The 13323-nt window shown below is 45.7% G+C and overlaps 1 protein-coding gene across 2 annotated transcripts in view; it reads right to left on the reverse strand.

Annotated features, from left to right (window-relative positions):
• The window catches only part of EXOC3L4 (exocyst complex component 3 like 4), a 36864-nt gene extending 23910 nt beyond the window's left edge, over positions 1–12954 (reverse strand). The window contains exons 1-6 of one of the 2 annotated variants that reach the window (XM_083517428.1): positions 12071–12954; positions 11710–11952; positions 6035–6698; positions 4727–4844; positions 3326–3442; positions 1646–1746 (exon numbers count right to left, since the gene is read on the reverse strand). In XM_083517428.1, the coding sequence (XP_083373554.1) occupies positions 1646–1746; positions 3326–3442; positions 4727–4844; positions 6035–6698; positions 11710–11952; positions 12071–12920 (2093 nt within the window). In that variant the 5' untranslated portion in view covers positions 12921–12954. Of the gene's footprint in view, positions 1–1645; positions 1747–3325; positions 3446–4726; positions 4845–6034; positions 6699–11709; positions 11953–12070 lie in introns of both variants that reach the window. The other variant, XM_083517427.1, reaches the window with a different exon arrangement.
• Between the last annotated feature and the right edge of the window lie 369 nt (positions 12955–13323).

The raw sequence follows: 13323 nt of genomic DNA on the forward strand, positions 1-13323 counted from the left end.
GCATCTTTGAAAATGATTTACAGATGGTATTTAATGTCAAGTAGATTTGCTAAAATGTATAAGTCCGAATCACATAAGTGCTGGAGATGTAATGATGTTTAAGGTACATTTTATCATATGTGGTAAAAGAGGACTGGGAAATTATAATTATTTGAAAAAAAGAACCCATTTAAAAGTACCTTTCAAACCCCCCCCCCCAGAGTCCTTTTCATTGGGGATAATTCCCAACTGTTATAAAAGCCTATTTATGTATGCCGCTACTGCGGCCCGTGTTTTGTTAGCCCCAAAATGAAAAACAAGTGAGATCTTCCCAACCAAAGAAGAATGGCAACTTAAACTGATGGAATATGTGCAGCTTGCAGATTTAACATATAGAATAAGAGAACAAGAAGAACACACGTATAAAGAAGACTGGAAAATGTTTACTGAATATACGGGTGAAAATTGGGTTCATTTAAAAACACTGGTAGCATTAAGATAAATCCAACAGTGTAAATAAGTTTTGATGGACTACTGAATGGTTTAGTGTATGTAAAATATGCAGGGATGTACCGTATTTTTCACTCTATAACACGCACCCGACTATAACACGCACATAGTTTTTAGAGGAGGAAAAGAAGAAAAAAAATATTCTAAATGAAACAGTGGATGTATGATTATTGTGGTTCATGCTGTGGCCACAGACATGTGATCTGACAGTGAGTTTGGGGTAGCCCAATGCAAAAATCCTGAGGATCCATGTGGATCCATGCTTTGTAACCACGTTTTTGCACCACTGCGGCCCCAGGCAACAGTGGGTGCGTGATTTTTTTGGTGCAAGCTGTAGCCATGGACATGCTATGTGATCTGATGGTGAATTTGGGGTGACCCAGTGCAAAAATCCTGAGGATCTATGTGGATCCATGCTTTGTAACCAGGCTCTCTGTCCCTTTCTTCTCCCCACTCAGTGGCTCTTCTCCCGCTTTGCTGTTTCAAAGCGAGCAAAGCGAGCCACGGAGGAGGGAAGGAAGGGGAACCATGGATCCTCTGCTCACAACTGCAGCAGATCCCCCCGCCACCCGTAGGCATTCCCTCCATAACACGCACAGACATTTCCCCTTACTTTCTAGGAGGAAAAAAGAGTGTTATGGAGCAAAAAATACGGTATGTTATGCAAAATGAACCACAGAAAGAGAAGAAGGAAAGTCATTGGTTTAAGGTTGTTTAAATGAATATTTTGAAATGTAATTTAGAAAATTTAATAAAAATTATATACAAAAATAAAATAAAAGTCAGAGGAGTTATTGGATGATAGTTTTATCAATTGTGTTTAGCCAGGTCAGCTAAAATGGGTCCTTCATGCTTAGAGAAGCAATATGCATTTGACTAGGAGTTGGTGATGAGGACATTGTGATTTGCAGAGATGGTCAAACAGGCCCCAGATTTCTTTTCCAGCTCTTCCGTCTGAAGTTCTTTTTGCTGGCGATGTCAGAGTCAGAATTTGGATTCATTTGAAGAGGAAGCATTTGCCTCTGCACTTGAGCTAAAGCCTCAGCTATGTCCTCAGAACAGCTGATGCTTTTCCATCATGCCTATTTGCTAGAACCATTAAGCATAAAACGTGATCCAGTTTAGACACTGGTACTTTGAAACAAGCAAACATTACCGTGGTAGGAATTCTGTCACTTCTTTCACGATACCTTTGAGAACGGCGTCTTCCACTTTTTCGCAAATGCAGCCGGCTACCTTTCTGTGTTGTTTGGCGAGCTGGACCAAAGGGGACAAGGGATGTAACAAAAAGCAGAGAGGCAATGGCTTTGTTTGATGAGTACAATGGGCACCTCAATGATTTTTTCAGGTGTGGCAGACCAGTGGCGTAGCGTGGGTTGTCAGCACCCGGGGCAAGGCAAGTAATTTGCGCCCCCTAACCCGTGGATTTGTGCCCCCTAACCTGTGGATTTGCGCCCCCTAACCCTAACCCCCAGATGTTGCGCCCGGTGCGGCCGGCCCCCCTTGCACCCCCCATGCTACGCCACTGTGGCAGACACAGAACATGCCAGAGCTTGCATTTTGCAAAGAGGAAACAAGAAGGACCTGGGTGAGGCTAGGGAAATCTATTTGCCAGAATTTTAACCAACTGGGGTAGTAAAACACCTCATCATTTTTTCAAAGGTCAGGGAAAGGTTTAAAAAAGTGTGGGGGGTGTAGCTTTTGAGAAGTGCAATTTCTGAAGGATCTCGTTTTATTTCAGAAAGTGTGAATTAAGCAGGGCTGCCTTTAAATGCAAACGGAATCACATTTCTGCTCCATCCCTACCAGCAGGCCTGTGTTATTCTGATTTCTGAGGGATGGCTGTGCCTTAACTAACATCAGGCTTCCTCATCCTCGGCCCTCCAGATGTTTTTGGCCTACAACTCCCATGAACCCTAGCTAGCAGGGCCAGTGGTCAGGGATGATGGGAATAATAGTCTCAAAACATCTGGAGGGCTGAGGTTGAGGAAGCCTGTTAGACTAACATCATAAGACGTGCCTTGCTGCTGAATCAGGTCTGCTGCATCCAACTTCCTGTTTCTGTAAGGTGGTCAAAGCCGATCCTCAGGGAAGCCAGCAAACAGGACACACAGGCAATTGCTGCACCCCCTTACAAAATTCCCAACACTTCTGCTAATCCATATACTTTTTGATTATTGAAAACATATAATGATCCCATGAAACGTTAGTAATGACAGCAGAACAAAAAGCCCTCCCTCCAAAACACCTCACCTTAAATTTAATTTTCTCCCAATATGGGTTTATTATTTCTTTTGCATTTTATTTAACTGAAATGACTCAGCCCACTGCAAATTGCAAAAATGGGAGTTCCTCCTGGCTTCATTGATCTCCCAATCCCTAAATCTAGCAGGGGCTTTTATTTCTCTCTCTCTCTTTAAAAATGTGGGAGGTTGTCATTCTGCTGTGGTCTCACACACACCACCCCCAATTTCTCTCTCCTTCTTTCTCTTTTTTCGAGGCTGCTGCAGGCCGAGTAGCAAGTGGTTTCTCCACACCAAATGTCTTTTTGTTACAACCCTGTTCTCTGCACTCCTTCCTTCCTTCTAAAAAGACTCTAAAAATCAGTTGCCTATTATGTCTGTGACACAATTGACAGCAGGTTTAATTTGTAGCTAGGAAGCGAGGGGTGGCAGTGTTAAAAATTGTAATAAAACTACATTTTGCTAATACATTCTCCAAGGACGTGACGAACATAAATTAGCACAGTAGGCGACACCTACATACCAGAAGGTAATATTTCAATTTCCCTGGAATCAAAGAACATGCATGTGCTATGAACAATCTCAGCAAATACCGTTTGAATATCGTAGGACAGCAACGAATCGTATGGGTTTTTCCGCTCATCTGGCTGTCCTTTCCACTTTTCCTTGGTCTCCAGCATCAAAATATTCTCCAAGCAGTTCTTGGTTTCCTGCTAAATATTTAGATAAAGGGGAACAACACAGATCAACATAATCATATATGCAGACACTTCTTTTATGCACGCGCATCCCAGTTCCTTGTAGCTCTCCAGTAAAATAGTTTTCAAAATGGATCCAAAAGATGCTTTGGAAGCTAGTCAAGTTCTGCTGCTTGAGAAAAATCAGCAAGGGCAGACAAACTGCCTTGCAAAACCGTGTGGCCCACTGCTAAGTGTGGGTGGGTGGGTGAGAATTCAATTCAGTCCGCATTTAAAGACAAACCATTCAAATCTTCCCTTTTGCAAACGAAATGTTGAACCGCAAAACACAGCCATCCTTGAGAATTTGCCGAATTTAGCAATGCAGTTCTCCAGGCAAGTAATGTGTATAAAATACATATTATTAGGGTAAAGTAAAAATAACGTACAAAAGTTTCATTATATTAGGAGAATTGCTAATGTGTACATTAGTCAAACCTGCACACTAAATGAACCCGTCATGGGGCTTTGATGAAAAGAGCTCACACTCACTTCTCAATGCTCCTCGCATCCCTATTTTCATCGGAGAAATGTTGGCGATTATGCCCTACTGCATGCCTTTGTTGTGGCCTAGGGTCTGTTAAAGGTAAAGGTAAAGGGACCCCTGACCATTAGGTCCAGTCGTGACCGACTCTGGGGTTGCGGTGCTCATCTCGCTTTATTGGCCGAGGGAGCCAGCGTACAGCTTCCGGGTCATGTGGCCAGCATGACTAAGCCGCTTCTGGCAAATCAGAGCAGCGCACGGAAATGTCGTCTACCTTCCCACCGGAGTGGTACCTATTTATCTACTTGCACTTTGACGTGCTTTCGAACAGCTAGGTTGGCAGGAGCTGGGACCGAACAATGGGAGCTCACCCCGTTGCGGGGATTCAAACCGCTGACCTTCTGATCAGCAAGCCCTAGGCTCTGTGGTTGAACCCGCAGTGCCACCCGCATCCCTGAGCACTGGATAGGTTTGCCTTTAAATGATAATTGAATCGAATTCCCCCCACTCCCATCCCCATATGTAAACCAGGAAGTAGACAAGGAATCTCCATTCAACACATAATGCATTGCTCCTGTGGAAGTTTAAGGGGTCTTTGGATCCCATTCATAAATGCATTTTCTAAGGCGAACACTTCATTCCAAAGGAAGTTGGGGCACTGAACGCTACAGTCTGGAATAAAAACAGCATATGTTCGGTTTCAAAGGATTCAATCAGTGATGCAAACTTCCCCACCCTCTCCTTTGATTTATACAAGGAAATTGAGATGTTACCTGGACAGAGTTAACGTAGTTGCTCTTCAGTTTGTCTAAATCTTCTGAAGTTAACAAATCCGGCAGAGCTTCAGTTTTTATTTCTGGTTTAAGATCTGGGCATCCTAAGAGATTTTCACTACAAAAACAAAAACAGCATTCCATGATGTTTCTACACCTGGGACCTTCGTCCAGAAGCCTGTGGACAGAATCTGGCTTACAGAAAATACCTTACTGGTCTTGGCAAAGTCTTTCCCTCCCATCGCTTTAAAGGAAAGGAGGGCAGCAGCTGGGGTGGTCCCTAATCTAATTCATTTTGGTGTGTTATTTTTGCTAACATACACGTTTTAAAAATCTATGGCTTTTAAAATGTTTTTGTCGGAGAAGGGTCATTGGTTTGTTTTTGTTTTATTATGCATTCTGTATTCTCATTTTGTATTTTTCTGTTGTGAACTATCCTGGGATCTTTGGAAGGGCAGTATATAATAATAATAATAATAATAATAATAATAATAATAATAATAATAATAATAATAATTTTGCATGCTTTTCGTGTGCACTTTTTTGTAGCATACAGTGTTTTGTATTTTTTTTAATGTTAAACTTTACAAAATGTAGAGATGCACAAAGCAGATTACCAGCATCAGACCTAGAGCCAGGAACCAGGTTCATTTCATTATCCAGTGACTCTGTAGCCTCCAATGGTGTCCTAGTAATTACTGGATTCCAGGGTAACAAAAATATGAAGGAGAGGCTGAAGGAATCCACACAAGCATGTGGGAGGGGTCAGCGGTACAATCCTGCTGCATCTTGATCACATGGAAATCACATGGACATGGGTGGCGCTGTGGTCTAAACCACTGAGCCTCTTGGGCTTGCCGATCGGAAGCTCAGCGGTTCGAATCCCCGCGACGGGGTGAGCTCCCATTGCTCTGTCCCAGCTCCTGCCAACCTTGCAGTTCAAAAGCACGCCAGTGCAAGTAGATAAATAGGTACCGGTGGCAGGAAGGTAAACAGCATTTCCGTGCACTCTGGTTTCTGTCACAGTGTCTTGTAGTGCTAGAAGTTGTATAGACATGGTGGCCACATGACTCGGAAAGCTGTCTGTGGACAAACATCGGCTCCCTCTGTCTGAAAGCGAGATGAGCTCCACAACCCCATTGCTGCCTTTGACTGGACTTAACTGTCCAGGGGTCCTTTACCTTTACCTTTTTTACTGAACACTGCAGCACCTATAGCTTGTGACATGGAGCAAACAATATCTGAGACTTAACTATCCAGGGGTCCTTTACCTTTCCCTAACCATCATGTGATTAATGGGAAACCTACCTGCGGTATACATTAGTGACCCAGTTGAGTACTGCATAGAATTGATTGCATCCCAGGCTCTCATCTTCTTCCAGGATGTTTTGTAAATGCAAAGAGAGGGCTTTGTGGAAAGCCTTCAGGTATGCATCGCACACACTGTAGTCTGGTGGATAGCATTTGTGTACCCAGTGTTTGATTGTCAACAAATCTGTTCTTACGACTTCTTTGAGATATCCTAAGTGTATCGACAGCCAAGAGGTGTTGTCCTCCTTCAGTGGCACAGGCACTTTTGAGACCCTGATTTCCACACTTCGCTTGACAGTGTCTTCCCAAAGCTGCCTCCAGTTCCTGGCTAACCCAAGGTTGGACACAGCCTCGGATGGGGCAGCGATGCTTGTCGCCCCAGCATGGGCTTTTTCTTCCTCTGCGATCAGAGTCACAAGAGTGTTTAAAGCTTTTGCATCTACCCTGGGAAGCTCCAGGGTTTCCTCCACGATGCGCTGGATGGCCTTAGAAACCAAGTCGTAGAGCAAGTCAATGTCCTTGGCCTTCACAATGCATCCCTTGGAGTTGTCTTCATATTTCTTGGCATCTATTTCAGCCAGAAGCTCCCTTTCTAAACCCTTGATGTTTTTGAAGGCTTCTAGAAGTTGCCCGTTTTTAATAAGTTCATTTATCTGCATAACTAAAGAGAGAAATGGAACGTGAGAGCAAGCCACATCTACTGCATGTTTTCCTCTTCAGAAAGAATTTGGAATAGTTCCTCTGGGACAGTAGTGGGGAACCTGTGACCTCTTACTTGTTGCTGGACACCAGCCCCCCAAATCCCTGACCATTAGCCAAATGGGTTGCGCTGATGGGAGCTGGAGTCAATAAACATCTGGAGGGCCAGAGGTGTCCCACTCATGCTCTGTTGAATAAAACGAAACCTAAACAAGATGCTTTGTCTATTGTCTCACAGCAGGAGGTGGATCTTTCATACAGAACAAGAATAAAAGGAGTTATAGAACTATTTCTGTGTTCTCAAGAGAAGAAGAAGAAGAGGAGGAGTTTGGACTTGATATCCCGCCTTTCACTCCCCTTGAGGAGTCTCAAAGCAGCTAACAATCTCCTTTTCCCTTCCTCCCTCACAACAAACACTCTGAGGTGAGCGAGGCTGATACACTTCAGAGAAGTGTGACTAGCCCAAGCTCACCCAGCAGCTGCTTGTGGAGGAGCAGGGAAGCGAACCCGGTTCACCAGATTACGAGTCCACCGCTCTTAACCACTACACCAGGCTGGCTCCTTGTTCTTTTATCCAGAGGTTTTCAACCTTTTCGACTCCACAATTCCTTTGACCAACTACATTCTTTCTGCGGCACCCTTGTGGGGCTCAGGAGCCATGTTATGTCACCCCTTGCCTGCAAAGCTGGCAGCCTCTTGCCCTTTTTCGGGCATCCTCCCTTCTAGAATCTTCCCTCAGCCTCCTCTCCTCTCCTCAGGAGTCCTCTGGGCAGCAGCTGCTGCCACCCCTGGTCTCTGAGCTGCCCCCTCATCTCAAAGAGAGGTGCCTCCTCACACTACCGCACAGGGGCCTGGGACTTGTCTGCCCATTCCCAACCGGAAGAGCTGGTGGAGTGGCTGGTTGGGCTCCCTTGCCCACTTGCTTGCTTACTTCAAGGCTGCCTCAGCTCCTGGCAACCAGCACCCCCTGAGGCACCATTCGCCTGTGAAGCTTGCAGGCAGGGCTGCTGCAATAAGCAGCTGTACAAGCCTTTGGGAGGCAGAGACGTGAGAGGGCATCAGAGGAGGGAGGGAAGGAAAGAGGGACAGAGGCCAGTGTTGCCTGCGACATCCCTGACTACCATTCCAGGCATCCCAGGGTGCCACAGCACACTGGTTGAAAACTACTGCTTTAATCCTTTACAGCAGCTGTGGGGAACTTGTGGACCTTCAGGGATTCCAGGACTACAGCTCTAATCTTCCCTGGCCATTGACCATGTCCAAGAACTTCTGAAGGGCTTGCAGGTTCTCCTTCCCCAAAGACAGGTGGCAAATGTTCTACTGGAATGAAAAGTTTGCATTTCCTTCCTTCTATTCTGACATTGTTTTTACCCCCAAAACATTACTGCTATGAATAAAAAGTTTTATTGGTTTTATCCTAACCAGTTCATAAGTGCAAGTGAAGAGACTTGCTGGGTCACACTGAAGGTCCATCTATTCCAGACATGAGGAAACCTGTGGACCTCCAGATGTTGTTTTTCAGGATACAATTGTTGATGGCATCAGAAGCAGCTGAGAGGTTGTGGAGAACCAAAAGCAGCTTCTGTGGCAAAACTGAGCCTAAACCCAGATTGAAATGGATCTAGAAAATCAGTTTCCTCCATGAATGCCTGGATCTGGTCTGTGACCACCCACTCAAGAAACCTTCCCCCAAAGGTGAGATATTATTATTATTATTATTACAACAACAGCAACAACAACAACAATTTATTATTTATACCCCACCCATCTGGCTGAGTTTCTCCAGCCACTCTGGGAGGCTTCCAAATCGAGTGTGAAAAACAATACAGCATTAAATATTAAAAACTTCCCTAAACAGGGCGGCCTTCAGATGTCTTATCTATAAAAGATAGCTGCTTAATTCCTTCACATCTTCCACAGGGCAAGCGCCACTACCGAGAAGGCCCTCTGCCTGGTTCCCTGTAACTTAGCTTCTCGCAGTGAGGGAACCGCCAGAAGGCCCTCGGCGCTGGACCTCAGTGTCCGGGCTGAACGATGGGGGTGGAGACGCTCCTTCAGGTATACAGGATCGAGGCCGTTTAGGGCTTTAAAGGTCAGCACCAACACTTTCAATTATGCTCGGAAACGTACTGGGAGCCAATGCAGATCTCTCAGGACCGGTGTTATGATATTGGCAACCAGCTGGTAATTACTAATATTTTCCAAATCCAGAGAGGTTTCATGAGGAGTGGTCTTACCACTGCCTCATTCAGGTAGGCAGGGACCAACCCACCTGCAAGGAATCCTTAATCACCTCCCTGGCCCAGCCAGCTGTCCCCTCCTTGCTAGTTTTTATCAGCTAAGAGTGCCAGTGGTTGCCCTAACCAGTCCAAGCACCTTCTCCACATCGCTGAGCCTTGCTAACTGAAACTCATCCAACACTACAGGACTAGGGCAGATCTACACTCATGGTTTATAACATTAAGGGAGCTTTAAGAATGGTTTTCATACTGTATAAGGGCAAATTATGTTTTCCCTATAATATTAAGAATGCATTAAACAGCCGCTGGCAATTGGGAAACCATGTGTTAAAGGTAAGGGAATGCCTGTGACATTTTAAAATGATAATAATGTTTAAAAGATCAGTGCAGATCCAGCCTTAGACAGTGCTCTGCATACCTCATGATATTTATCTGCTGTAAACAGTGGAGTCAAGATCACAGTGGATGCAAGCAGTTTTGTCCTCAAAGTGCTTTGCGAGGAAGTCACTGTCATGGAATTCTACTCAATATTGGTCCAGAGCAGAACTCTAATGCATAGTTAGCAGAGTAAAAACTTAAACACATTGCAGGATTCCCAGAAAATAGACCAGAGGCAATTAATATTTCATCCAGCAGAGCTTTACTGCTACTGAAGGCAAATGAACATAATGGCCACAAATCCAGAATATTCAGGATTGGCACTGCCCATAAGAAGTCCAGTTGCAGCAGACTTAACTTAAACTTACAATAACTTATAATAAGTCTAAACCTTAACACTACATACAGAACACCAGAAGGAAAAGAGAGAGAAAGAGAAAGTGAAACCCATGTTCCTTCTGGCCTTGACTGAATAGATAACAGTTTAAACCAGCTGTACTCAGCTTCTCTGAAGGAATAACCCTGTTCTGGTCCCGGGGGTTAATCAAGAGGCAAGGTCCAAGTCCAGTCCGTGGCAGATGAAGCAAGATGAAGGCAGTCCGTAAAAGTTGAACCTGGGTGCAGGGCAGGGTTCAGGCAGGGACTGACAACCACCAACATTGCTCCCGCAACTTGGGACTGGGGCTGGCTGGCTTTTATATGCCCTGAGGCATAGGGCAGCCCTGATCCACAGGTGGCTCGCCTCTCCTGGCCTGGAGGCAAGCACTCCTCCTGTGTGAACTTAGTTCCCTCTGTCTCTCTGCCCTGAGCCTCTGTAGCTCAGGAGAGGCTGGAGGGTTACCAGACCCAGAGGCAACCTCAGCTTCCTCTGACTGGGCTGTGAGTGGAGCACCTGCAGGCAATGGGTCCTCCATCACCTCAGAAGCCAGAGCAGACTTAACTGGTGCCTGCACCTGAGGATCCAGCACAGGTGAGGACCTTTCAGGCTCATGCCCCAGCCCTGGCTCAGCTGGTTCTGAAGGCGGGGGATCCTGTGCAGGCTGGAATTCCTCAGGTTCAGCATCTGAATCCGAATCCCAGGCCATCACAAACCCAAACATCATGAACCTTCTGCTTGTTTCTTTCACACAGAGAAGCTTCCAGAACCCTCTTGAATTAAGAAGAATAGGAAAGATCTCTACACATCAGATCAATGCTTTCTGCACTAAAAATGCAAACTGACAGTCACAGCAAGACGGAAAAGCTCACAATGAGGATGCAAGGGAGGCGACTGTACTATTTAGTCCCCTACCAGAGTCATTATCAGAGTTCAAGAACACATTCCAGAGAGACAGAAACTCTTATGGGGAGTGAGAAGGAGGGCTGGAGCAGGTATGTGGCCTGAGGAGAGTCCAATGGGCAGATGGAGCAGGCCAGAGGGCTGGATTTGTCCCCCAGGCCTGGGGGTGTTCACCCCTGTACTGAAAGCTTTTGTGTTCAGAAAAAGATGGCTAAGAAAGGATAAGACGGAGATTGATAAAACTCTGCAGGGTAATGAGAGACTGCTCCCATCATGGCCCAGTTAAATTCCTGCTCTGCACTTTGCGGTTGTGTAGTTCAGATGCACAGAAATGATTTGTGTCGTGCCTCTGTGTGTGATGTGAGCGAAGGCAGCTGGCTAGTAACGACTTGTACCAAAATACCGCTGACAGACAGAGAGTTTGGGCTCTGGCAGGCACTGAAGATTAGATTTCGAAAAAGTGGCTGACCCCAATTAATTTACCAATTTTCCTTTCAAGGCAAAGTTGAAACAAGTACTGAGTGCATTCCAGCAGATAAAAAGAGACTCATGCAAAACTGAAAGCAGGCAAAAGCAGCTTCCAAGAGGCACTTACAAGCAAGAAAGCAAGTCTCCTAATTGCCGTTCCCACAAATTATAATAGCTGGGGGACACCTGGGTTCAGTTCCCTGCTCATCCAGAAAGCTGATTCTGAGCTCTCAGAGAAGTATCATTCAGATCTAACCATCCTCCCTAGGTTGATATGTGAACAAAAAGTAAAGGGGGCTGAACAGTACAGTGCCCTGAGATCCGTGAAACAACACAGCCAGTGGTCAGGATGGCACCACCACCCAAAAGTCCCTGCTTCTGATGGACACCTATTGAGTCTCGTGCAGTAGGGGTAACTGATAAATGTCATTGACCCAATTTACAAGAAAGGCACCAGCACTCAACTCAGTTTCAATATTTGATTTGGCATGTAGTAAACATGCCCTGTATTGTGATATGCTGAAAGAACTGTACACCTGTTTTCAAGCCTTGCCATCCAGAACAACCCAGAAAAACAACATCAAGCAATGGCATCTTCAATTTCTTACCAGATAGTGGATCGTTCTGAACATGGTCTTCTTCTTCTTCTTCTTCAGGCTCCTTACTCTCCTTCAGAAGGCTGGTCTTTTTTTTCTTTAAGAATGAAAAACGCTTGCTGGACCTGGAGGGGTCCACTTCTTCAGCCGATTGCTCTGTGACAGGTTTTGATGCACTTCCCATCAAGCTCAAGCTCCGAATTGGTTTGAATTCCTTTGGCTCGTCTTCTCCTTGATGACTCAGGTGCGGATAACCTTTGGGAAGACAATGATTGATTGATTGATTGATTGATTGATTGATTTCCCACCCTTCACCCTAAGGTCCCAAGGCAGGTTACAGCATTAAAAACAACTGACAACAACAAATTGTCACCTTCTCCTTCTGTGTAGTTCACTGAAGGTTCCATTTTCTCCTCCTTCTCCCTTATTTCTGTTTTAGTTTCATCCAGTTTAGGTTCAACCGATTTCTCTTTGAGAGATTTTGATCTACCTTTCCTCAAGCTCATTCTTATTATCTTATTGATGTTTTGGGGCTCCTTTTCTTTGGGAAGGCGCTTGCCATCTTTACTCCCCTCCGTATGTTTTGCCAGAGATCTTGGCTCTGATGGCAGCTCCATTTCCCTGTCCGCCTCTCTTATTTCTGCCTTATCTTCACCCACATTGACTTCAGTAGATTTCTCTTCGGCAGATTTCGATGCCTCTTCACCGTCCGTGTGTTTTGAAGGAGACTTTGGTTCTGCCGCCGGCTCCATTTCCCCATCAGCCTCTCTTGTTTTTGTTCTCTGCCCATCCGTGTTAGTGTCACTTAATTTCTCTTTGAAACTTTGCGACTTTCTTTTCCTGGTGCTCAGTGTTTCTCTGATACCCCTGATGAAGCTTTTTGGCTCGGTTTCTCCTTGTTTATGCAAGGATGGACAGTCTTCGGGAGGACAGTGTGCGCCTTCACTCTCTGCACTTTTCCCTGGAGACTCCGGCTGTGATGGCACCTCCAATTTCCCAATCCTCCCGCTTATTTCTGTTTTATCTCCATCCATTTTAGCTTCAGCCAGTTTCTCTTTGGCCAATTTTGATGCGTTTCCCCTGAAGCTCAGCGCTTCTCTGATACCCCTGATGAAGTTTTTGGGCTCGTTTTCTCCTTGCTGACTCAAGGGCGGAGAATCTTTGGGAAGACAACTGCCGATTTCACTCTCTGTGCATTTTTCTGGAGACGCTGGCAACTCCATTTCCCCACTCGTCTCCCTTGCTTCTCTCTCTCTCTTTTTTTACTGTGGGAGGTGGGCGGGGGCAGGGCGGGGAAAGAAAGCAGGAAAGTTAATCAGTATGTTACAGAAGTGGAAGGCAGGAAACAACTATTGCTGACATGTGCAGTAGACATCCACTATCAGTAAGGCCAGCTTTACATATGGGTGTGATGGCCTGGGACTCTGGCTCAAACTCGGAACCAGAGGAGACTCAGTCTGCACTGGATCCTTTGCCTCAGGCATCATCTGAACCAATCCTGGGGCCTGATCCTGAAGAGTCCCAGTCTGCATAGGTTCCCCTGCAACAAGCACCAGCTGGGCCGAGTCAGGGGCCTGAGCCTGCCCTGGCTCCAGATGTGGGGATTACCTCGTTGCCTCCAGCTGG

Source organism: Podarcis liolepis, assembly GCF_965112155.1.
Source record: "Podarcis liolepis genome assembly, chromosome: 1".
Classification (NCBI taxonomy): Eukaryota; Metazoa; Chordata; class Lepidosauria; order Squamata; family Lacertidae; genus Podarcis; species Podarcis liolepis.